The 25499-nt window shown below is 33.4% G+C and overlaps 1 protein-coding gene across 5 annotated transcripts in view; it reads right to left on the bottom strand.

The window, feature by feature from the left end:
- Nucleotides 1-25499, bottom strand: part of FER (FER tyrosine kinase) — a 418533-nt gene that overhangs the window by 343882 nt on the left and 49152 nt on the right. For 4 of the 5 annotated variants that reach the window (XM_036123015.2, XM_036123018.2, XM_078066948.1 and 1 more), the window contains 2 exons: nucleotides 11065-11238; nucleotides 4231-4330 (listed from right to left, as the gene is read on the bottom strand). In XM_036123015.2, coding sequence (XP_035978908.1) covers nucleotides 4231-4330; nucleotides 11065-11238 — 274 coding nt within the window. Of the gene's footprint in view, nucleotides 1-4230; nucleotides 4331-11064; nucleotides 11239-25499 lie in introns of those variants that run through there. The other variant, XM_036123021.2, reaches the window with a different exon arrangement.

The following is a 25499-nucleotide window of genomic DNA, read 5'->3' on the forward strand; positions in this document are numbered from 1 at the left end:
TAAACTAAAGAGTCTACATCAATTCAAAAACTTGAGTTTATAGTTTAAAAATCTTTGCCAAAAAGAAAAAAATAAAAACAAACAGACCCAGATGCCTCACAAGTGAATTCTACCAATATTTAAGAAATATTACCAATTGAACAAAAATCTTTCTTGTTGAACAGGAAGTAACTATCCACAGAATAGCATTACCTTTATAATAAAATGAGATAAAAATACAAGAAACAAAGATATAGATAAAAATTATGGAAAAAAAAACCTTAGCCAACCACATCCAACAATATAAAAAAATAATAGTGCATCACAACCAAGGAGTTTATCCCAAGAATGTGAGATGGTGTAATACTTGAAACGTGAAAATCAATCAAAGAAATTCATACAAACAAAAAGAAGAAAAAATATTTATCTCAATAGATATAAAGAAAGAATTTGACAAAATCCAACATCTACTCTAAAACAGGAATAGAAAGGAACTTCAACCTGATAAAAACTTTGAAACTATAGCTAACTTAATACTTAATTTTTACTTTTCCCCTAAGGTCAGGAACAAGACAATTATCTTTGCTCTTTCTACCTCTATTCAACATTATACTGGAGGTTCTAGCTAGGGCAATTAGGCAAGAAAAAGCTATCCAGATTGGAAAGGGAAAGTTAAACTTTCTTTATTCATAGACAACATGATCGTGCAGGAGTTCCTTTGTGAAGTCATTTACTTTTTATATGGATAAATGTGATGGAAAATTTTGCCAACATTTATAGGCATTACGTCAAAACCTTAGTTCAGATACAAGCTTTATAGATTCACAAAATTGTTTTATAGCTAAACCTAAACAGGTGTTCAACCAACTTAAAGTATTCAGAACTTAATCTGCAATAGAAAAGTAAAACCTGTGTATTTTGTATTCAAGAACTCATTTTTCTATGCTGCTATCAAGAAACACTCTGAATTATTAACTTCAGTTCAATAGGGTTAACTAAAATTATTTTGGTTGTTCTCAGTTTACATGTTATAAATAATAATCAATAGACTAATGTTCAAATTAGTCCAAGTCAATTTAAGACAAATATTTGCTTTCTCAGCTCAGCACAGAGCAAAACATGTTTAATACTTAAGATATATTACAAAAAAATTAATTAAAATGCTACATTCATGTTGCAAATTACTGTTATATTTTACATTAGACAACATAAACTAATGTTCCTTTGGATAAAAACTTTAATATTCAAAATTTAAAGTATTTTGTGTAATCCACACAGCAGGGGTCAGGAATTTGGAATTTAAGCATTAACCCAGCCTTCCTCCTGATCGACTGTAAGTGCTAAACCTCCAGTTGCAGTAACTGAGTCCTTAACTCCCAACCCATTCTCAAATCCAGAATTTAACCCTTGCTACAGGAATTATTTTCAGGCCTTGTTTCCCCCCAAAGCCTTGTGTCCCCTAAAGCCTCATCTTCTCTAACTGGAAGCTATATGTCAGACTTGGGTCTTAAGACCTCCTAATATCTATGGTTGCTAGAACCACAGCCAGGGTATTCACTGTCAGTGCCCAGCAGTCCCCAGAAACCATTCCAGAACTACCCTGGTCTGGCCTATACAGATGAACTAAGGTTCTGACATAAAGTCTGCAAATGTTGGAAATTTTGCTATCCTTATAGAGTAAATAACTTCACAATAGAAACCCTATTTCCACATTAAACACAAAAAGTAGTTTGATAACAGAAACAAAGTGTTCAAAAATATAATTTTATACTTTTTCACAAAACATGATAGTTTTGATTATAAAAAGATAAATTTACATATGTGTCAAGTATCGAAGACAATCATATAAGAACTTATTTTAAAAATATGTATTCTATAGGTTATAAATTGACTTAATGGCAGCAATCAAATTTTTGAAAACAGGAAAATATTATCACTAATTCTCCTTTCAGAAGGAGAAATGTAAATAAATTCATGAGATTCAGCCAAATAATAACACTTCTTGGGACCAATTAAAACTATAATCTTCAGGGGCACCTGGGTGGCTCGGTCGTTAAGCATCTGCCTTCGGCTCGGGTCATGATCCCAGGGTCCTGGGATCGAGCCCCACATCGAGCCCCACATCGGGCTCCCTGCTCGGCAGGAAGCCTGCTTCTCCCTCTCCCACTCCCCCTGCTGTGTTCCCTCTCTAGCTGTGTCTCTCTCTGTCAAATAAATAAATAAAATCTTAAAAAAAAAAAAACTAGAATCTTCAAATTTTCTCGTTGCCTTCCTACTATTAATACAACACTAAATGGTATTTTATCTAGATCAAAAGTAATAAAAAAACAATAAAGAACAACTGTTATCTGTGAAAAATATTTGATAATATAAGCACTATGTACAAGGACTATTTAAAATTTTATTATGACATCAGAAATAGATTTCATTTATTAAAGCAAAATAAACTATATCATTAAAAAATGGATATCAAAGACTAGGGAGTAAATATCTATTTCTTTTTTTAACTAATCATTCTCCAACAGATACAGACCTAGAGTGAAATACTTAGCATACCTGAATTACAGTACAGTTGGATTAAGTCATCACTTGCTCTGGGTGGATATTTTTAATATAGGGCACTAATTTGAGAATGCTACCCATGCATTAAGTAACAGACTCTATAAAATTAACTATTTTGACAGATTAAGTAGTAATGCTTAACATGCAAAACTACTTCTAAACTACTCTTGATTAAGCAAGGGATCTCTTGACATAAACTGAATTTTGAAAGAGGATAAGACTTGTAGTTCATAAATTAGAATATCAATTAGAAATGGGTAAGCTTCTTGAATGCCTAGGAAATACTGCTTGAATTTCAATAACTTAAAGACAGCAAATGCTCAGTAAATATTTCTAGATTATCTAAAGCTCTCTTTAAAATAATAAAGGAATTAAAATTAGATAAATGAAATTTGAAAATCTATGAAATAATCATACAGTGTTGGAACTTACATCCAATACTATCTGACTCCAAAGTATGTATATGTATATGATCTTTACACAATGCCATTCTTTGGTTTTATCACTTAAATAATTTAAGATAATTGAATTACAAAAGTATTTTAAAAGATATGTTTATATTAATAAAGAGATCATGATCTCAAAATACTGGTTGAGGTACATGAAAAATAAGCAGAAATAAGAAAACTTTAAACACAGCTTCATCTCCCCTAAAAAAGTAGTAGAAACACTGCAAAAAGCAGAAACATGAGGTAAATGTGTGAGGGGTGGGGACAGGAACAGAGGGAAACAAAGTGTTGGCAGGAAAATGGGGAGCAGAGAGAAAGCAAGAGAAAGGGGAAGGACAGAGAGAAGGAAAGGGAGGAAGCAAGCAGAGAGCAGCCAGAGGAGGAAGAGGGGGGAGACAAAGGAAAGAAGTAAGAAAGGGAAGGAGGAAGAAATGCATCCAAATCAGGATCTCTTTTAGTCTACTGGGATTAACAACAAAAACATAGTATTTTCATTGTGCAAGATATATTCAAATGTAGAGCTATTTATTTAATTTACCTCAGGAAAATAAGAATATATACACAAGTAAAAGACCAAGAGAAATATGTTGAGAAAAAGAAGACAGAGCTGCTAATAAAGCTTATATTTAGACAGGAAGAATTTTTTTTTTAAAACCTCCAACTTTTATAATTAAAAAAATTTAAATATGAAGACTGTTTACTCACATTTAAAAACTCATAACCATAAACACTTGTTTAAAATATAAATAATGTTTCTCTTTCTATTTACTTCCATTTATGAAAATGTTAGGACAATATAGGCACATAAAATTAAGCTATGAAAGCAAAATAATGCTATAAAATAATCTTGTCTATTAGTGGCTTTTAAATACCACAGGTAAAAAGAGGACTAAAAAAGGTATCTAAACAAACACAGCTTTATTTTTCTTATTCAGTATTCAGTAATTAAATAATAAATCTGATGCTGGAGAGAAAATTTTAAACATTCTTTGCATTCTATTACCAGTGCTATGTAATTCCATGTAGTATGAACTACTCAAAAATATTTTACATCATTTAAAAAAACAAAAAATAAAAAGACTTATTAAATAATTTGACAATTAGTCTATTTTGGCATATTCTGATATTTTTAAAATGTGAATTGGTCTAAGTGGAATCATTCTGCTACTCATAAAGACAACCTTCAAATGATGAGAATAAAAATCACTAAAATAAACAATTTTTCATAACTTTTCCATACCTTTAGCTAAAGCTTCTTTATATTTCTCTTTGGCAGAATTCATTTCTTTTATTAACTGTCTATAGCTGGATTTTAATTTCTCTAATTCTGTCTTTGTAACCTGTCAAAAAAAAAAATAAAGAACAAATTTTAAATTACTCCCTTAACCCCTGGCAACCACTGATCTTTCTATTGTCTCCATAGTTTGTGTTATCCAGAATATCATATAGTTAGAATCACAGAGTATGTAACTTTTTAGATGGGCTCCTTTCACTTAGTAATATGCATGTAAGTTTCCTCTGGGTCTTTTTGCGGCTTGATAGCTCCTTTCTTTGAGCATTAAATAATATTCCATATTCAATATTCTGTTGACAAGTCTGGGGCTTTTGCCTCTTCATATAAACTTTAGAATCAGTTTTTCAATATCCACAAAATAACTTACTGGGGACTTTGATTGGGATTGTGTTAAATCTAAAGAGCAAGCTGGGAACAACTGACATCTTGACAATATTGAGTCTTCTCATCGACAACCATGGGATATGTCTCCCAATTATTTCTTCTATGAATTCTCTCATTGGAATTCAGTTGTTCTCCTATAGATCTTGTATATATGTTGTTAGATTTATACCTAAGTATTTCATTTTTGGAGGTGCTAATGAAAACGGTATTGTGCTTTTAATTTCATATTCCACTTGCTTATTGTTGATGCATAGGAAAGTCACTGACTTTTGTATGGTAACATTGTATCCTGTAACCTTGCTATAATCACTTACTAATTCCAAGTTTTTTTGTTGATTTTCTTGGATTTTCTACATAGACAGTCATGTCATCTGTGAACAAAGACAGATTTATTTCATTGTTCCCAGTCTGTATATATTTCTTTTTCTTGTCTTACTGCATTGGCTAAGGCTTCCAGCATGATGTTAACAAGCAACGGTAAGAGGAAACATCTTTGACTTGCTTCTGATCTTAGTGGGAAAGTTTCAAGTTTCTTACCATTACTTATATGTTAGCTGTACCTTTTCTGTAGATATTCTTTATCAAGTTGAGGAAGGTTTCCTCTTTTCCTAGATTACTGAGAGTTTTTATCATGAATGTGTACTGGTTTTGTAAAATTTTGTCAAGTGATTTTTCTGCATGTCAAGTGATTTTTCTGCATCTTTTTGCATGCTTGTGATTTTTCTTTTTTAATGTGTTCATGTGATGGACTGCATTAATTGATTTTCAAATGTTGTACCAGCGGATTTTTGCATCTATGCTCATGAGAGATACTGTATTTTTCTTTTCTTCTAATATCTTTGTCTGGTTTGGTAATGGTGGTCTCTTGGATTAGTTAGGAAGTATCCCTCAGTTTCTTTTTCTGAAAGAGTTCGTAGAGAATTGGTATGATTCCTTCCTTAAATGTTTGATAAAATTCACTATCTGAGCCTGGTGCTTTCTGTTTTGGAAGGTTATTAGTTATTGATTCAATGATTTTAATAGATATATGCCTATTCAGATCGTCTATCTCTTCTTGTGTGAGTTTTTAGCAGACTGTGTCTTCCATAGAATTGCCAAATTTCTTGTATGAAATCAAATTTGTGGGCATAGAGTTGTTCACAGTATTCCTTCATTACCCTTTTAATATGGACTATGTAGTTGATGTCCCCTCTTTCACTCCTGATATTAGTAATTTGTGCCCACATTGTTTTTATTAGTTAACCTGGCTACAAACTTAATGATTATATTGATCTTTTCAAAGAACCAACTTTTGGTTTTGTTGATTTTCCTATTGGTTTCAGGTTTTCACTTTAACTAATTCCACTCTAATTTGTATCATTTCTTTTCTTCTGCTTACTTTGGATTCAATTTGCTCTTTCTTTTTTTTCTAATGCCCTAAGGTAGAAGTTTAGAGGATTGATTTTAGATCTTTTTTCTTTCCTAACATACATTCATGCTATAAATTTTCATCTAAGCACTGCTTTTGCAACCTACAAATTTTGATGGGTTTTATTTTCATTTTCATTTAGTTCAAAATATTTTTTAATTTCTCTTGAGATTTCTTCTTTGATCCATGTGCCACTTAGAAGTATTTTGTTTAATCTTTTCCAAAGAAGACATCTAGATGGCCAACAGACATATGAAAAGATGCTCAACATCACTCATCATCAGGGAAATGAAAACCGAAACTACAATGAGATATCACCTCCACCAGTCACAATCGCTAAAATTAACACAGGAAACAACAGGTGCTGGCAAGGATGCAGAGAAAGAGGAACCCTCTTACACTGTTGGTTGGAATGCAAATTGCTGCCGCTACTCTGGAAAACAGTATGGAGGTTTCTCAAACAGTTGAAAACAGAAGTACACTATGATCCAGCTATCTTTCTATTACTGATTTCTAGTTTAATTCCATTGTGGTCTCAGAGCAGACACTGGATGATTTTTATTCTTCTAAATTTATTAAGGTATGATTTATGGTCTAGAATGTGGTCTATCTGTTGAATCTTCCATGTAAGCTTCAGAAGAATATGATTCTGCTGTTATTCAATGAAACAGTCTGTAAATGTTCACTGTATCTAATTGATTAATGGTACTATTAAGTTCACCTATGTCCTTACTGATTTTCTGCCTGCTGGGTTTGTTCATTTCTGATGGGGGGGTGTTAAGTCTCCAACTGTAATGGAGTATTCATCTATTTCTTCTTGCAATTCTATCAGTTTTTACAGCTCCTTCAGTATTTTGACATTATGTTTTTGGGCATATACAAGTTAAGGATTGTTATGTCTTCTTGGAGAACTAACCCCTTTATCATTATGTAATTCCCCTCTTTATCCCCAGTAAGTTTCCTTGCTTTGAAGACTGCTCTGTCTGAAATTAATATAGCCACTCCTACTTTCCTTTGATTAGGGTTAGTATAACATATCTTTCTCCATCCATTTACTATCAATCCATATCTGTCTTAATATTTAAAATGGGTTTCTTGTAGACAAAATATAGTTGGGTCTTGTTTGTAAATCTACTCTGACAATCTCTGTCCTTTAATTGGCTCATTTAGACCACTGACTTTCAAAGAACTTATCTAAATACCTGGGTTAATGGCAATCATATTTGTTAGTTTCCTATTTGTTACCTTTGTTATTTGTTCCTATTTTTGTCTTCCACTATTCTTCTATGGTTTTGATATTTTATACAATTCCATTCTCTCTCATTTCTTATATATCAGTTATTATTTCTTTTTTAACTTTTTTTAGTAGATGCCCTGCAGTTCGCAATATGTATTTATAACTAATGCAAGCCTATTTTCAAAGAACACTATACCACTTCACAGGTAGTATGAGTACCTTACAATAACAATATAATCCTAATACCTCCTTTCTATCCTGTATATCATTGCTCTCATTCATTTCACTTATATATAAGCATACATAAACTTATATATGTATGTATACACACATACACACCCAAGATACATGACTGTACATAACTGAATTTTATTGTTGCTATTATTATTTTCAATAAACTGTTACCCGTTAGATCAAGAATGAGAAAAATAAGTTATTATTTTATCTTCACATTCTTTCCCTAATGGTCTTTTATTTTTTTAAGATTTTATTTATTTACTTGTCAGAGAGAGAGAAAGCACAAGAAGGGGGAGCAGCAGGCAGAGGGAGAGGGAGAAGCAGGCTCCCCACTGAGCAGGAAGCCCAATGTGGGGCTCGATCCCAGGACCCTGGGATCATGACCTGAGCCAAAGGCAGCTGCTTAACTGACTGAGCCACCCAGGCGCCCCTCCCTAATGCTCTTTCTTTCTTTATGGAGATCTGAGTTTCTGACCTACATTATTTTCCTTCTCAATCCACTGGCTACAAGTTTCCTCAATTTTTGTTTGTCTAAGAAAGTCTTTATTTCACTTTTGAAGGATAATCTCACAAGGTATAGAATTCTAGGATTGTGGGTTTTTTCTCTCAACACTTAAATATTTCATTCGACTTCCTTCTTGCCTACTTAATTCTGAGGAGAAGTCAGATGTAATTCTTATATTTGTTCTTCTATAGGTAAGGTGCTTTTTTACTCAGGCTTCTTTCAGGATTTTTTCTTTATTTTTGATTATCTGTAGTGTGAAATTGATATGCCTTTTGGTCATTTATTCTGCTTGATGTTCTCTGAACTTCCTGGATCTGCTGTTTGGTGTCTGACATTAATTTAGGGAAATTCACAGTCATTATCATTTCAAATATCTCTTCTGTTCCTTTCTCTCTTTCTTCTCCTTCAGGTATTCCCATTATACATACGTTACACCTTTTGTAGTTACCCCACAGTTCTTGGTTAATTCTGTTCCATTTTTTTTTCAGTCCTTATTCTCTGCTTTTCAAGTTTTGTAGATTTCTATTGATATATTCTCAATTTCAGAGATTCTTTCTTTAATTGTGCCCATTCTCTTATTAAGCCCATCAAAGTCATTCTTCACTTCTGTTACAGTATTTTTGCTCTCTAGAATGCTAGAATGCCTTTTGTTTCTTTCTTAGGATTTCCATCTTTATGCTTACATTACCCATCTGTTCTTTCATGCTTTTTACTTTACCCATTGGAGCCCTTAGCATATTATACATAGTTTTTATAAATTCCTGGTCTGATAATTCCAACACCCCTACTGTGTCTGGGTTTGATGCTTGTTCTGTCTCTTCCAATTGTGTATTTTTGCCTTTTGCTATCCCTTATTACTTTTTTCTTGATTGCTAGGCAGGATGTACCAGGTAAAAGAAACTGATTAAATAGGCCTCTACTAATGTGGTGATAAGCTGTCAGAAAAGGGGAAGCATTTTATACCCTATGTTTAGGTCTCAGTCTTTTACTAAATCTGTGCCTCTGGCTATGAACTTCACATGTGCTATTCAGCTGAGTAGCCCACTCCCCACTCAGAGAAAGCAGGAGTTATGAATTTTCCTTTCCCCAGATTACTTAGGTTAAGGATAAACAGTTTCTCCTGAGAGCACACTTTATTAAGGACAGAATGCTTTGGCATATATCAAAATGGTTCCTTTTCCCCTCCCCCTGCTGGAGCATGAGATTTTTTTCCAATATTCACTGTGAGAACCTGGTAGAGGTCTGGGAGGTAAAACTCACAAAAGTGCGGAGGCCCCTCAATAAGTGGCTCCTCCTGGAGTTTTTAACAGTCAAAATTGTCCACACTGAGCATCCAGAACTTGTCAGTTACAGTTCAGGTGTTCCTATACACAGCACTGCTTCCCAAAGAGGTTTTTGCTCTGGTAAATTGTGATTCTCTGTATTCACTTGTATGTCTCTCCAATTTTAGGGGGAGCCGATGGCTCTGTCACCTCACTTCTCTTAAGGATCTAAGAAGAGCTGTTGATTTTTCAATGTATTCAAATTTTAACTCTTTGTTAGGATGGTGTGACAACATCCAAACTTCTTACATGCCAGACTGGAAACTGGAAGTCTTAACTTTTGAAGTTGCTAAAGAACCAATTCATTGTTCTCCAAACTGGTTAATTAATTGTAAAAAGCAAGCATTTATCCTGTTTGTTGTTTATGAACTATACCTCAGGGTAGCCAAATAGTTGATGTAAGAAAACTTTTTATTGAAAAATTACAGTTAACAATCACATTAGGAATGATAGAAGTAAAATGCTGTCATTTTATAACCCCTACTAAAATAATGGATCTAAGCAGCAAACATCAATTGTTTCTAAAACTATTGGTGAATGGCTGAAGGGAAACTTTATCAATAGGTTGATCAGTCTGGCAGCACTAGAACCTATTAGTCAAGTTTAACAGCACAAAAGATAAACAAGAAGACATTAGATAGCTCAGATATGAAAAAAATAGGAAGTCTATACCAGTACCTATGATATATTCTTGCCCCCAAAAATAGCAAGAATTTTATCAAGCAGTTTACAGGAAAATTAAAGGATAAAGGAATATGTGAAATCACATCAAAAGATGCTAACAATAAAATCAAAAATTAAAGAAATTCAATTCCATAGAGTAAATTACCCAGTTTCTTCCACAAATAAATGGCATTTTAAAAAGGTTGGGGGGAGGTACCTACAGATTAAAAGAAAATTATTCAAATATAATGTGTGAGCCATGTTTGGGTCATGATTCAAATGATCCAACTGTAAAAAACATTTAAACAACAATCATTTGAGCACAATCAGGATATTTAATAACCCTAAGGAATTACTGTTATTTTTAGGTGGGTTAATGATAATATGGTTAAGTTTTTTCAAAAGAGTGTTTATTTCAGCAATATATACTAAAATATTTATGGATAAAATGATACCTGGAATTTTCTTTAAAATGATCCAGTGTATTAGAAAAGGTAGGTGAGTATAGATTAAAAAAAAAAAAAAACCTTGACTATGTGGGTGGATCAGTCAATAGGAGTTTGTTTTATTATTCTCTCTTCTTTTGTACATTTGAAATTTTCATAATGAAAAACATTGTAAAAAGTTATCCAGAAGGGACAAACTCTCACTGTAAAGAAAATTTAAAAATATCTTCATTTACTTTGTCTATATTTTTTTACATGCATACTAAAAATAAAAATAATAAAACCTAAAAGAGCTATTTTAGTAAGTAAAAAATAAAAATTCTAAGTGATAAGAAAGCACTGTATCATAGTTTGATTGGCAGCAATCTTTTTCTTTCAGAGGAGTACATAAAGTAACAGTACATCTTATAATCAATTGTGTTTTATATTCAATAAGAATAAAATATTACTTACTAGAGACACCAAAACCTATTTCTCATTATAAAATGATGAATAATTTTTAAAGTCAAACAAGATAAAATATTTCAGTGAATTTAAAAATCACATTAACAAAAGAATTCCAGAGTAGAAAGACTGACCTTGATCATCTCTGCTTCTATCTGCTGATGAACACCTATAAAACTCTTCTTCACCTGCTGCTTGTCTTTGATCATCATAGTGAGCCTGTGTAAGGGTCCAGAATTTAGGTCCTCTGCATGTGTCTTCATTATTCTACTAAGCTGTTCCGTCTGCTGAATCATAAGTAGCCAAGACTATTTAAAAGATAAAAAAATAAAATTAGCATCTGTATTAAAGGTTGCCATTTTACTGTGCTTTAAAAGTATTCAGGAACATTAAGTATTTAGTTTTATACAAATTATGACATTAATATAAAAATGCCAAGTTTCTGGCAATTGTACAATGAGCTATGAGTGGTTCATATTTAATATCTTCAAGTACAAATACTTCAAAATTTAGTAATCAGAGATTATGCAGTATTCTATGAAAGGGATTAAGCTCTTTGAGAGTCCACACTTCCTCCTCCCAGAAAGGCACATCTCATCCTGCCTAAGAGCCCTGTTTACTGTAGTCAGTGTGGGAAGTCCAACCCTTCCAAGGTATATATCATGAGCCCAATTATCAATCCTATAATGCCCTCAGTATTTCCTAATCTGACCCAGGGTACTCTCTAGAGAATCTCGTACCCTCAAAAACTCCTGCTCTATTATTAGAAAACTCCTTATACTTCTTATCAGGACTTTCCATTTATCTTCTAGCTTTTACAAAAACCTGGCTTTATCCCACTCCCAACATCCTAATACCACTAATAAATATTCCCTCTCTTCCTAAAAAGGTCTCTGCTCCTTTGAAGCTCAGGTCACCCTTCCCCAACAATCCATCAGGAAGTCTTTCTGATTCTCCCTCCAAAGTCTACCACAAATCCACCCACTTCTTTCCATCTCCACTGCCACCCCTTTTGGAGGTTATGACTATCTCTTATTTAGACTATTAGAACACCTGCAAATTGGTGTCCTCTCTTCTAATTGTGCTCCTCTCCAACCCACTGCCCTTAAAGTAGCAAAAAAAAGTACAATTCTCTTGCATAAAACCCTACAGTGCCTTTCCTTTTCATTTGAAGAAAAATCCAAATTTCTTTCTAAGACCTATTTGTCTCAGATCATCTATCCTCTATCTATCCTTACAACTTCATGCTTTGCCATTCTCTACCCAGCTAAATAAATTCCAGAACCACTGTTGTTCTTTCAGTTTCCTGAATATTCACTCTTCCTGAAAGCTCATCTTCTCCTTCACATGGCAAGATCCATCTCTTCCTTTAGAAAGCAGCAAAATCTCATGTGGATCTAATCCTAGCTATTCTCTCTCAGCTCTTAAAACAACTATTAATCTGTATGTATACTTGTAGGGTTTTTTTTCCTGTCTCGCCAACTAGAATGGAAGCTCCATGAGGGCAGTGCCATGTCTCTTTCCTCACTAATTTAGGTATTTACTGTGATGCCTTAAACAGCAGCTACTAAATATTCTTTGAAAGAAGAAAGGAAGGAAGGAAGGGAGGGAGGCATAAATGCAAAATAAAACCATGAATTAAATATATGCCATTAAAAGATTTTTAATTGTTTAAAACTGGAATTAGATAGCATGGTAGCATTGCCAATTATGACAGGGAAGGAAAAATTAACAGGCCTATCTTCAACTGATAAAACAACAGAGGGATTAGAGCAGACATAATGCAATATGAAACACTGCCTAGAAGGAATGTGTGAGTAGGCAAGAAAATGTTTGGGTGGTATATAACTTGAATTAGATGGGTGGCTAGAATATTTGTTATAAAGAGAGAAGAGTAAAATGTTAACAGCTGCTTGATAAAGAAACACAAAAGTAAAAATGTACTTCAACATTTGCAATAAAACTAGTATAGCACTTTGCAGATACGACTCTTTGGTTATGGCACAGGAATGGTCAGGGCATAGATGAATTATCTGTTGATCAGAATAATTTGTGGAAGATAGTTCTTTGTAACCTAATAAACAAAATACTGTAGGCCATTGGCAGGCATTTGAATTGCTTTATTATACAGAATTCTGCTTAATGGTAATAATTCTGTTAATAATATTCCTCATAAGGGGATTTTACCAGTAGTCAGTCACTGATGCTAAAAAACAGATAAGAATTATTAAAAAATAGGGGCGCCTGGGTGGCTCAGTCGTTAAGCGTCTGCCTTCGGCTCAGGTCACTATCCCAGGGCCCTGGGATCGAGCCCCGCATCGGGCTCCCTGCTCGGCGGGAAGCCTGCTTCTCCCTCTCCCACTCCCCCTGCTTGTGTTCCCTCTCTCGCGGTGTCTATCTCTGTCAAATAAATAAATAAAATCTTTAAAAAAAAAAAGAATTATTAAAAAATAAAAATATCTAAATTTAACTTTAGAAAAAATTAATCATAGGGAAAAAACAATAATACAATATGAAAACAAAACCACTGTGGTTAAGTTTATAAAACAACATAAATATCATAACTATTAAGACATGAGCTACAAAATGTGAATGCAATAATAATGTAATTATAATTATATATTATATATTATATTATATAATTATATATAATATATATATTATACATATTATATAATTATATATATATATAATTATAATAATAATAATGTAATTATAAAAAACTAGACAAAAATCCTAAAGGAAACTAACAAAAATCAGGAATGAGAATTTGGTAAGAAAAGTGTAATTGTGTCCATTTCCTAACTTTTCAAATAGAAGAGTCAATAGACAGCTTTATTTCTAAAGTTTGTAAATAAAGAAATATAGACTTAAGTATAAAATTCTTAAGTTTCAAAACTTAAACAGTTAAGTGAATGTTTAGAAAAAAACATATAATACAGACCTTCTAAATTATCAAAAGTAATTTTTGAGAAAAGTTAACACTGTCCATTAAAAAAAGGAAAACAAACGAAAAAAATTACTAACAATTAAAAATAAGTTGCAGAATAAAAATTATACTAAACACATCTGTTAAACATCTATGAAAAGGAAAACATTATCAAATCAGAGGTGGGAAATTTCACTATAGGCAATAAATAAGTAACATCAGTAAAATAAAATAACATACAACAAAAAGACAAGTAAAAATCCCCCAGAAAAATGTGAACAATAAGATTCAGTAGTCATTATGTTCAAATGATTTAAAATTGAATTCTAGACACAAAATACAAAACAAATAAGGGCACATTATGATGTAAAAGAATATCATTACGATGAGTATATAACTATCATGAATCTTTTCATTCCAGAAAACAGTACATCAAAACACACAAAGCAAAACAGTGGAAAATGAAATGAGAAAGCAAAAGTAGTTGGCAGAATTAAATCATCTCTACCTGTGGCAGATAAATTTAAAAAATAAGTAATACAGAATATCTGATTAAGTAATTTAATAATGAATATGTTTTATTTGTTGTTATATATAAAAATCTATATACTATAGGTATAGGAAATTCCTATTTTTAAAGAATCTATGGAATATTTTTAAAATTAAGGTAATACTGGGCTACAAAAAATTTTATAAATTTCTTCAAAAACAGAAAATAGTTCATACTAACTATACTGTCTAGCTTGCCTCTTACAAGGAAAAAATTAAGGAAAAAAATAATCGACAGAATTATTTAAGAAAAAAGTTAAATCATTCCTAAAAACAGCATAGGCTAAACAGTAACATTTTTAAAACTAATCTAAGACCTAGAAAATAACAGTAAGTAATATACTATCAAAATCTATGATATAGAGCTCAATTTGCTGCAAGATTCACAGTCTTTACACTTCCATTTCTAAGTAAGAAAAAATAAAAATAAATTTATTAAACATTCAATTTTAGAAGTTGGGAAAGGAAGAACAATGTAAAATCTAAGGAAACTACAAAGAGGGAATTGAAAAGAAAAAATAAAAATATTTATTAATTAGTCAAAAATAAAAACAATCAGAGGAAAAAAATGTTAATAACATTAAAAGGGAGAGCTGACAATAATGGGAAAAAAGAAAATAAAGTATCTAAAATTAAGTCTAAGAAATGAGAAACACCAAAGATTAAGACAAAATTCTAAAATTTTTGAGAAAAAAATGTTTTTCTCCTATTAATCTGTCTTTCGTTAGTTTATTTTTTAAATAGTTGTTATGTTTAATTGACATATAGTTGACATATAAGTTTCAGATATATAACATAGATATATAATACATTAAGACATGCTCCCACAAGTGTAGTTTCCATCTGTCACCATACAAGGTTATCAGTTACATTATTGACTATATTCCCTATGCTGTATTTTAAATCCCCATGACTTATATATTTTATAACTAGAAGTTTGTACCTCTTAATTTCCTTCATGTATTTTGCCCATCCTCCCTACCCCAAAACTTTTAAACATATTTCTCTAAACCAAATCCTCTCTATTGAAAGAAAGAAATGAAGAAAAGAAATAAAGCAACCTACCTGGCGTAGGTTCTATTTCCCTAACTGAATCCTCACATTAACAGACAGCAAATTGAAAGAGACCAATAACCATGAACTACATGATTATCATGAACCAATTATCAAAATATCTCTAATAAGATACAAAGCTCAAAATGTTTTGCTAATGAATAATTCCAAACATTTATGAATTAAATACCTTTGATACTACCTAAAATGTTTCTAAGAAATGACAATGAAAAAAGTTCCTAAAATCACCATAACACAGACATCAAAAAGTGGCAAAGATACTACAAAAATAAATTCTCTTATAAATGCCAATGCAAAATCTTAAACAAAATATTAATAGGACAAAACAGTCCATTGAAAGAAAAAGATCTCATAGCCAGTTTTGGGACATTTCAAAAATGCATACCTAATAGTCATATATAGAAGTATTCCCATAAGAGTCAAAGACAAATAAGGCCACTTAATGTCAACAATGTTATTTAATATTGTTTCCAAAATGCCTCTAACTGAGAGATTCTGAGTAAAAATATTTTAATAATAAAAAAACACAAATTAAGCCATTGGAATTATTATTTTTCATGTATCAGGTTGACAAAATTAAATAAAACAATACATTCTATAGGTAAGAGTTTGGGGAAACAGGTTCTCTAACACACTGTTAGTGGAAAGGTGAATTATTGAAATATTAAGTGGGCAAACTTTATACCCAGAAATTTTACTTTTTGGAACTTATCTCACACATAAGATTTGTACAAGTATACAGATTATATTTACAAGGACATTTATCACAGTTTTAATAGCAAAAAGAGTCCATCAATAAGAAATCAAAGAAATGAATTATAATGAAATGCAGCCATTAAAAATTAAGATAGCTTCATGTGAAATATATAGAGAAAGCCCAAGGCATATAATGAGACTAAAATGTCAAACTGCAAAATAATTTATAGAGTACAATGATATTTCTATAAGATGAACAAACATCTTGTGTGGGCATGTGCATCAAAAAAAATACAGAGCATAAAAATAAAGATACATGTGAAACGTAGAAAAGATAACAATATTTTTTTTGTCTTCAAACCTGAATTGCCTTGTAAAAATTTAAATATTAGAACTAATCAAAACCAAAATGATTTATGTTCCATTTCAAATTCCATCCACAAGCTGTTCAAAATACACACACACTGTGACCTAACACTACAATAGCACTTCCAAATATAGAGCCCACTAAAATATGAAACACCAGCATTGAATGTATCACTCCAAATTTAGTACAGATGCTTCCATGAAATTAAATCACAGCTCTCATGCATAACAGGAAACCATTCATCACACTAGAGGCCAAAATAATATCTAAAGTAAAATAATATAGGGGCACCTGGCTGGCTCAGTCAAAAGAGCGTATGACACTTGGATCTCAGGGTCGTGAGTTCGGGCCCCACATGAGGTGTAGAGATTACTTAAATAAAAAACTTTTTTAAAAAAAGTAAAATAATATAGCACAAGATGAGTTACTTTGTTAATCATTACTTGGTAGTGTGAGAAAATACAAAACAATAACAGTTAAAGATAAAAGAAAATACTAGCAGCTCTTCCATAAAGAAAGTAAAAACTCACTAGTCTAACTTACTTTGGGGAAATAAAGTCTAAGTTAATTTTTTAAATTAAATGTTAGACTGCTTCCACAGAAAGAACTTTATTCCACTGAGGCATCCACAGCAGCAAACAGATATGAAATGCGAAGTACAGATCCTGCCAGGACTGCTTATATTTCTATGTATTAGTAATTTATAATTAACAAATTAATCATGCATATTAGAAGATACTCAGAAATGAGCTGAAGGAAACCAGAAATCATTGACCATGACTCCTTTGTGCTAGGAAGAAGGAGGAAAAGAGTAATTAAACACACTTCTTCTAGCCTTGACATAGTAACTGGAATCAAGTTCATCTTCCCACTGAAACAATTAGAAAACTGAGCATAATGTATGAAACTGTTTTCAGATACAGGACCACAGGCAGCACAGGACTGGAATCCCAAAGAGAAGTGAAAGACCTGAAATTGCCCCAGTTTTCTGTCTGGAAGTCTTTCCTAAGGGAGATGCAAAGAGAAAATCGGAGTATAAGTCCAGAACAAGCATGAACTTAAAACATGAGAGTGAAAAGTTTGACTTTACACTAATTACAACATCCAACTAGAGAATCTTAGGCAGGGGAGTGACACGGCCATTACAAGTGGTAAATTAAAAGGTCAAAGAGAAAACTCTCTGGGCCTCACACTGCTTGTATGTTTATTTTCTTTTCTTTTAATAATAATGCAAAGCCTCACCTGATCTGAATTATCTTTAATTCTAAACAAATAGTCTGATTTCATAAATGCTAATTATGCCTTACCAGATGAAAAATAAAATGCCATTAGGAAAATATTTTAAAATAAAATCAGTCAAGATGGAGTAACAGGAACCAAATTTATGCTTCTACCAGAAAAAAAAAAAAATGGACAAAATATAAGAAATAACAGTTTTCAAGATACTGGATATCAGGCTATGAAGGACATGAAGTGATCACTGAAAGAAGACAAACAAGCTGAGCCCTACAATTGCCCTGACTTACTGACCTGAGAGGCTGCAGCACAGGGAGGAGAAACCAAAGGGGATATGAGTAGAATACCTGAGTTGAGGAGGCGGAGCTGAGAGTCTGCGAAGAACAAGGCAGCTAGAGTTCATGGCACAGACTAATGGAGAGGATGGAGGCCCAGTGAGAAGCCTGGAGATTTGCAGTGAGCCCTACTCTGGTATTCAGCAGAATACTGATCAGTGCATGCCCGGGAAGAAGCTACATGAACTGGAGAAAAAACTGGCTGAAAAGATGACAGGGAACAGTCCCTGCTGTTTGTATATGGTCAGGAATAGTGTCTGTTCCCACGAGCCACCCCAGAAAAACTCATAATTCATGGGGCACTGGGTAGAGCCCTGTTAGTGGGGAGTCATTAGCCCCAGAGTTCACACTGTTCTGACCCTGCCTAACAAATTTTAAAATCAAGATCCAAAGGATCAAGCTCTTTCCACATAACTTAACTGTGCTCACTAACAAAACTCAACAAAACATAGCAATATAAACTATCAAAAATGAAACTGAGAGAAAAAAAGAATGTAGAAATAAATGGAATCTCACTGAGCTGCAGAACACCTTCTAGACATCTAATATATGTGTAATTAGAAAACCCCAAGGAGACAGAGGAGGGATAGGAAAAGTATTTGAAGAAATAATGGCTAAAAACATTCAAAACTCAATGAAAACCAAAAAACCCACAGATTCAAGAAGCTCAATGAATCCAAGCACAAGAAGCATGAAAAACAACTACACTATCAGTACTATATTTGAGGCAAATAGCTTTGGAACATTCAAACATTTCATAATGATAGTATAATAATTTTCATAAAATAAGCTGATTATATATACAAAACACCATCAATTTTATAATTCATTTGATGAATTGCTGGATATCTTATTTTTTCTTATATTTACAGTTTCTTCGCCTATAAATGGAGTAGGAATATGCTAGTCTCCTTCCCTGCATAGTGTATGTCATAGCATCTAGAACAGCAGGTATAATTTTCACCTGGTGGGAGTTTTTAAAGAGCCAAAGAACTGAAGTTATTTGGTGACTCAGGGAGGGATGGATCACCTGCATTAAATATGTCCTTCAATGTCCGGGGAATTTCGGCCTCTCTATTTAATTGGCCTTTCTAACAATGGAAGGATTCAAACTTTTAAGCCCTTGTAGTAGTACTTTGTAAGTAGTACAAATTCTTAGATTATCAAACACTAATGCAATAACCAAAACAAATACTGAATAAAAAATACTAAGTAAACAAAAAATAAATATTTTTAAGATAAAATCAAATCAAATCAAAATAATCAATTAATTGAAGTCATTAGTTGGGTTCCAAAGACTGGTACCATATATGCTGAGCCACATTAGCTCACTCATCGCCCAATCTCAGATGGCCATTTCCAGAAACTACATGACTACCAAAATATTACTATTGCTATTAAAAAGAGTAAATCTAGATATCTAAACACAGATCATACCCAGAAGGAAACTACATTATCTTTTCTTTCCCACTACTTTTTCTTCCAGCTTCCTAGACTCAGTGTCCCTCACAATTCTTGTTCTTCTGAGGAAGAGCAATATCCAGAAAGCTAACAGGTCAGAGCAACCTTTGCCCTTCAGAAGCAAATCACATCACCTCAGCAATTTCTCCTACCAAAAGTTAGGTGCTGAGTTAAAGACCCCTGCAGTCTCCTCCAGCTCTTGCACCCTGTGATTTTTCTCTACTTAGCTACTTCCCTCTATACTGTCATCCTCATAAACTCCTTGAGTTTTACTGCTCATGTGCACAGAAGATTACTTTGTTGATCCAGTTCTAGTGGTTTTTTGTTAATACAGGGCTGACCTATTTGGCTGTTTTAAAGAGAAAACAATAAATTACAGTAGGGCTTCTGGAGATGTTTGCCTACTCCCCTCTAGCTTCAGTGGGATAGACCTGTTCTCCACCCTAGTTCATCCCATTCTCTTCCCACCCATGTCCTAAGGCAGTTGTTTTGTTATTCCTTATTTCCTATATCCCCCCAAATCTCCTTGATTGGCTCTTTCAGCTTAACATTTCTTTAAAAGCAGACTTCCCTTTCCTCCCGGAATCCAACCAATCCTTCCAGTTACTGCTCAGTCTAATCTTTTTAAACCCCCCCCCCCCCCACATAAACCTCTGGGGAAAAGAGTTAAAACTCTGTATTTGCTCCCAGAAGTTATAAACCAGACATTATACCTAGGACCTTCTCTTTTTCTGAAGCTCTGTCAAATAAATGATGTTTTCTTCCCTCACATCCTATGTAACACAGAACCAAGAGGAGGGGTTAAGGGTGTCCATTCCTTCTCCCAACTTCACCCCTATTAAGTCTAACCTTGCTTGTCTAGATGACCCTCTGCTCCTCCTCTTTAACATCTGCTTCTTCTACGTTCACAGGCTTTCTCTTATATACTCATATCAACACTCTGAGGCAAATATCTTCATCTTATAAACGGTGGCAGAGAAATTAAATAATCTGCCAAGGTCACACAGCTAATAAATCTACCTCTTAATGTGCTACCTAAGATGCTGGAGGATACAGAAGTATGGGGACCTAAAGACCCCTGCATCAAAAGATGACCTTCATCTCTTCCTACATACCCAAAACACATGCATCTCAAGAATAACTATTAAGCTAAACTAATGAGAGTACTGTATAAACTGGTTACAAATTACACAGTAATCTTTAATTAATCCCTGTTTAGTACTTTATCATTAAATTAGAGGCCAACAACCACAAGGAAAATCTATCTACTCCTTCAGGCTACCTACTTTGTGGCATGAGTAACATCTAAAGTGAGTAAGTCCTTCTAGGCCAAGATTAGTGAGTCATTCTTGATATGAAAGTAAAAATAAAAATGGCCTGCACTTTATTTGCGTTTCTAACTAGAATAATGACCTACACTTCAAATCTAAGCGTCTGCCTTCAGCTCGGGTCATGGTCCCAGGGTCCTGGGATCGAGCCCCACATCAGGCTCTCTGCTAGGCGGGAAGCCTGCTTCTCCCTCGCCCACTCCCCCTGCTTGTGTTCCCTCTCTCGCTGTGTCACCCTCTGTCAAATAAATAAATTAAAAATCTTAGGAAGAAAGAAAGAAAGAGAAAGAAAGAAAGAAAGAAAGAAAAGAAAGAAAGAAAGAAAGAAAGAAAGAAAGAAAGAAAGAAAGAAAGAAAAGAAAGAAAGAAAGAAAGAAAGAAAAGAAAGAAAGAAAGAAAAAGCAGGAAAGAAAGAAAGAAAAAGAAATCAGCATCTTCTTCTATCTAACCAAAACCAGCACCACACTGGATAATTAGAAATAGCACCACTATATGCTGCCTAACTGAACATAAAAAAAAAAAAAAAAAAGAAAGAAAAAGAAATAGCACCACTTTAAGATAAATATACATATAATACATATTCACCTACCCTCAAGGAAACAAAATTACTGGTTTGAGACTTTTAAGTTTTAGAACATTTTTCAGAATCCTGAGTTGTAAACTGAATATTAATATTATATTATAAAATACTGTTTCTACCTGAAATGTATTTTTCAAAAGATTTTCTACATTCCTAAATGTGACTTTTATGTTGTTGTTTCGTGACCAAAAGTAATTCCTAGAAATAAATGCATCTCTTATTTCACAGTGAAAAAGAGGAATAATGATTCCATTTATAGAAATTTTATTCTCCCCTATCGCTCCACCCCCTAAAAAAAGAGACCATTTACTACACTGCATACACTACAGAGCATCACAGATTTCCAAAATAATTAGCATGAATCCTAAAATGCCTATTTCACTCTTAAGAAACCAATAAAGGTAAATAGTACCAGTTATATTAGGATGAATACACAATATTAAAAAAAGTAAACACTTCACTCAAATTTTGGAAAGTGAAAATTACATATAGGGAAAAAATTTATATCTTTTAGAAAAGCAAATCATCCTTCCACCTCTGAACTAGCAGATGTGTGGTGAGGTAAATCAGTATTCCATAAACAGGTAGTAATTTAAAGTTCTGAGTTCATTATACCAAAAAGTATTTATCCTGGACAATGAGTCAAAGAACACACAACTACTGTAGCTATAATTACAGTAAAGCATTGAAAATAATCAACAAAATGACTCAAACCTGAAAAACACCTAAATAATAGTTGTTATAAATAGGTTTTCTCTACAGACTATATCTTCCAACTACTTGCTTTCTTTCCTGCTTGAATATTTTTAAAACACAACAATAAAATTCCAAGAAGAATGCATAGTTTCTGTGCCACACAATAATTCAAAATAAATGGTTCTCTGAAACAACAGTTTTTATTCAGAGTTTGTCTGAATTCATAAGAATGTTTTTGGAGTTTCTGCATCTTTATGAGATATAGAAATCCAGAAGACAAGTCATTAAATTTCCCTAAAACTGAGGATTTCAAAGACTGAATTTCAAGTGCAAAGTACTTTCTATTCACAAGAACCTGTCTTTGCATTTTCTTCAAAGCTTCCTGGTTTCCAGAGGCTAGTGGTTCCCAATTCTGCCTGCAATAAGAATTACCTGGCAGCCTTTTTAAAATACCAAATCTTGAATCCCATGACCAGAGATTCTGACCTAATAAGTTTTGGATGGGGTGCAGGCATCAGTATTTCAAAGCTCCCCAAGTAATTCTAATGTATAAAACATTTGTGTCCCTAATAATCACAGGGTTATACAAAATCACACTAAAAACCACAGAGCTTAGGGCGCCTGGGTGGCTCAGTTGGTTGGGCAACTGCCTTCAGCTCAGGTCATGATCCTGGAGTCCCGGGATCGAGTCCCGCATCAGGCTCCCTTCTCAGCGGGGAGTCTGCTTCTCCCTCTGACCCTCCCCCCTCTCATGCTCTATCTCATTCTCTCTCTGAAATAAATAAATAAAATCTTTAAAAAAAAAAAAAAAAAAAACCACAGAGCTTATTAAAAAAAAAGGTGTGGGGCACCTGGGTGGCTCAGTCGGTTAAGCGGCTGCCTTTGGCTCAAGTCATGATCCCAGGGTCCTAGGATCGAGCCCCGCATTGGGCTCCCTGCTCGGTGGGAAGCCTGCTTCTCCCTCTCCCATTCCCCCTGCTCGTGTTCCCTCTCTCGCTCTCTGTCAAATAAATAAATAAAATCTTTAAAAAAAAAAAAAAAGGTGTTAGATGCACAACAGTCAAAAAATTTATCAGGGACACATTTTAAAAAAGAGAAACCTAAGAAAAACTTTGCATGGTTTTACATAGATTAAGTGGTTAAGAAACACATAAGTACTACAAAAACATGGCACTTTACCTTGAAAAGACCTGAGGTTTGCTTATCAAAAGTAGGTGTCAGAAGGTTTGCAGCTGGTGAGGTTTATAAAGTAGTAGAAAGAGTTATCTGAATTTGGACAGAAAGTAGCAAGACCACACGTGGATGGGTGTGGCTCATAACACAACAGATGAACAGAGGTAGCCAATAAATGATGAAAGTGTGTGCCTGTGTGAGTTTTATGCATTCCTAAGCAGCTCAATTCATCTAGGTTGTTTTTGGCATTCACCTAGCACTTCTTCCAGATTTGTACATGAACAAATACAAAATCACATTATGTTCAAACTGTTCCCCAGTATATCAATTGCACTGGAACAAATTCACGTTTTTTAATCAAGCTTTATAGCAGAACCGACTCCACAGTCAGACTTAAGAATTACTGTCTCAAAATACATATAGTTGAAAATCTAGTTATACAGGTTCTAGTTACAATATATACTTATTATGTGACTACTAAATAATAAGGCTGGTTCATCAAAAAGCAGTTTTCATTACTTTTGATTCCCATGCAGTATATGGAATATAGCCAATATTTCAGTCTACTTCGTGTTCAAAAGATAAACCAATATTTCCCTTCAAATAGGTTGTGTTGAGAATTATCTGTATCACTACACTATATCAGAAGAGAGTTGACTGTATTCTGACAGGTGCAATTATATATTTACTAATTTTTGTTTAGCTTTATTGAGATACATATAACATATGCACGTTTAAACTGTACAACATAATGATTTGATACATGTATATATTGCAAAGTGATTACTACAATAAGGTCAGTTAATACCTCCATCCCCTCACATGATTGTCCTTTTTATCTTGTGATGATACACTTTAAGATATACTCTCTTAACAACTTTCAAGTATATAATACAGTACTGTTAAATATAGTCACATGCTGTACATTACATCCCCAGTGATTATTCATCTTATAGCTGGATTTGTACCCTCTGATCAACATCTCCTCATTTCTCTCCCACCTCCACCACCTCCCAGTTTCTGACAACCACCATTCTAATCTATTTCTATGAGTTGGCTCATATAAATGAGAACATATAGTATCCTTTTTTCTTTGTCTGACTTATTTCACTTAGCATAATGCCCTTAAGTCCACCCATATTGTCACAAAAGGGAGGATTTCCTTCTTTTTTTTATGACCGAATAATATTCCACTGTGTATATATACCACATCTTCTTTATCCATTCATCCATTGATGGATGTTTGGGTTATTTCCATATCTTGACTATTGTAAATAATGCTGCAATGAACACAACAGTGCAAGTATCTCTTCAAGATAATTATTTCATTTCCTTCAGATATATATCCAGAAGTAGAATTGCTGGATCATCTGGTAGTTCTATTTTTAATTTTTTGAGGAACCTCCATATTGTTTTTTAAAGTAGCTGTACCAATGTACATTTCCAGCAACAGTATACAAGAACTCTCTTTTCTCCACAGCTTTGCCAACACTTCTTATCTCTTGTCTCTTTGATAATAGCCATTCTAATAGTTATGAAGTAACATCTCATTGTGGTTTTGATTTGCATTTCCTTTATGATTAGTGATATTATCTTTTCATGTGTATGTTAGCCATTTGTTATGCATTCTCTGGAAAACTGTACTCAGATTCTCCACCCATTTTTTTCTATTGGATTTTTTTTTTTTTTTTTGCTATTGAGTTGTAGGAGTTCCTTATATTTTGAATATTAACTCCTTATCAGATAGATGGTTGGCAAATATTCTCTCCCATTCCTAAGGTTATCTATTCATTTTGCTGAATGCTTCCTGCTGTGCAGAATCTTTTTATTTTTGCTTTTGCTGCTTCCACTTTGGGTACAATATCCAAAACACCGTTGCCAAGACCAATGTAAAGGAGTTCTTTTCCCCTATATTTTCTTCTAGTGTTTTACAGGTGAGGGTCTTATTTTATGTTTTTAAGCCATTTTGAGTTCATTTTTGTGAGTGGTGTAGGAGAGAGGCTCAATTTCATTCTTTTGTATATGACTATCCAGTTTTCCCACCACCATCTATTAAAGAGACTATTCTTGGCTCTCTTGTCAAATATTAGTTGACTATATATGCATGGATTTATTTCTGAGCTCTCAATTCTGTTTTATTGGTCA

This window comes from Halichoerus grypus, chromosome 2, assembly GCF_964656455.1.
Source record: "Halichoerus grypus chromosome 2, mHalGry1.hap1.1, whole genome shotgun sequence".
In the NCBI taxonomy this organism is placed as follows: Eukaryota; Metazoa; Chordata; class Mammalia; order Carnivora; family Phocidae; genus Halichoerus; species Halichoerus grypus.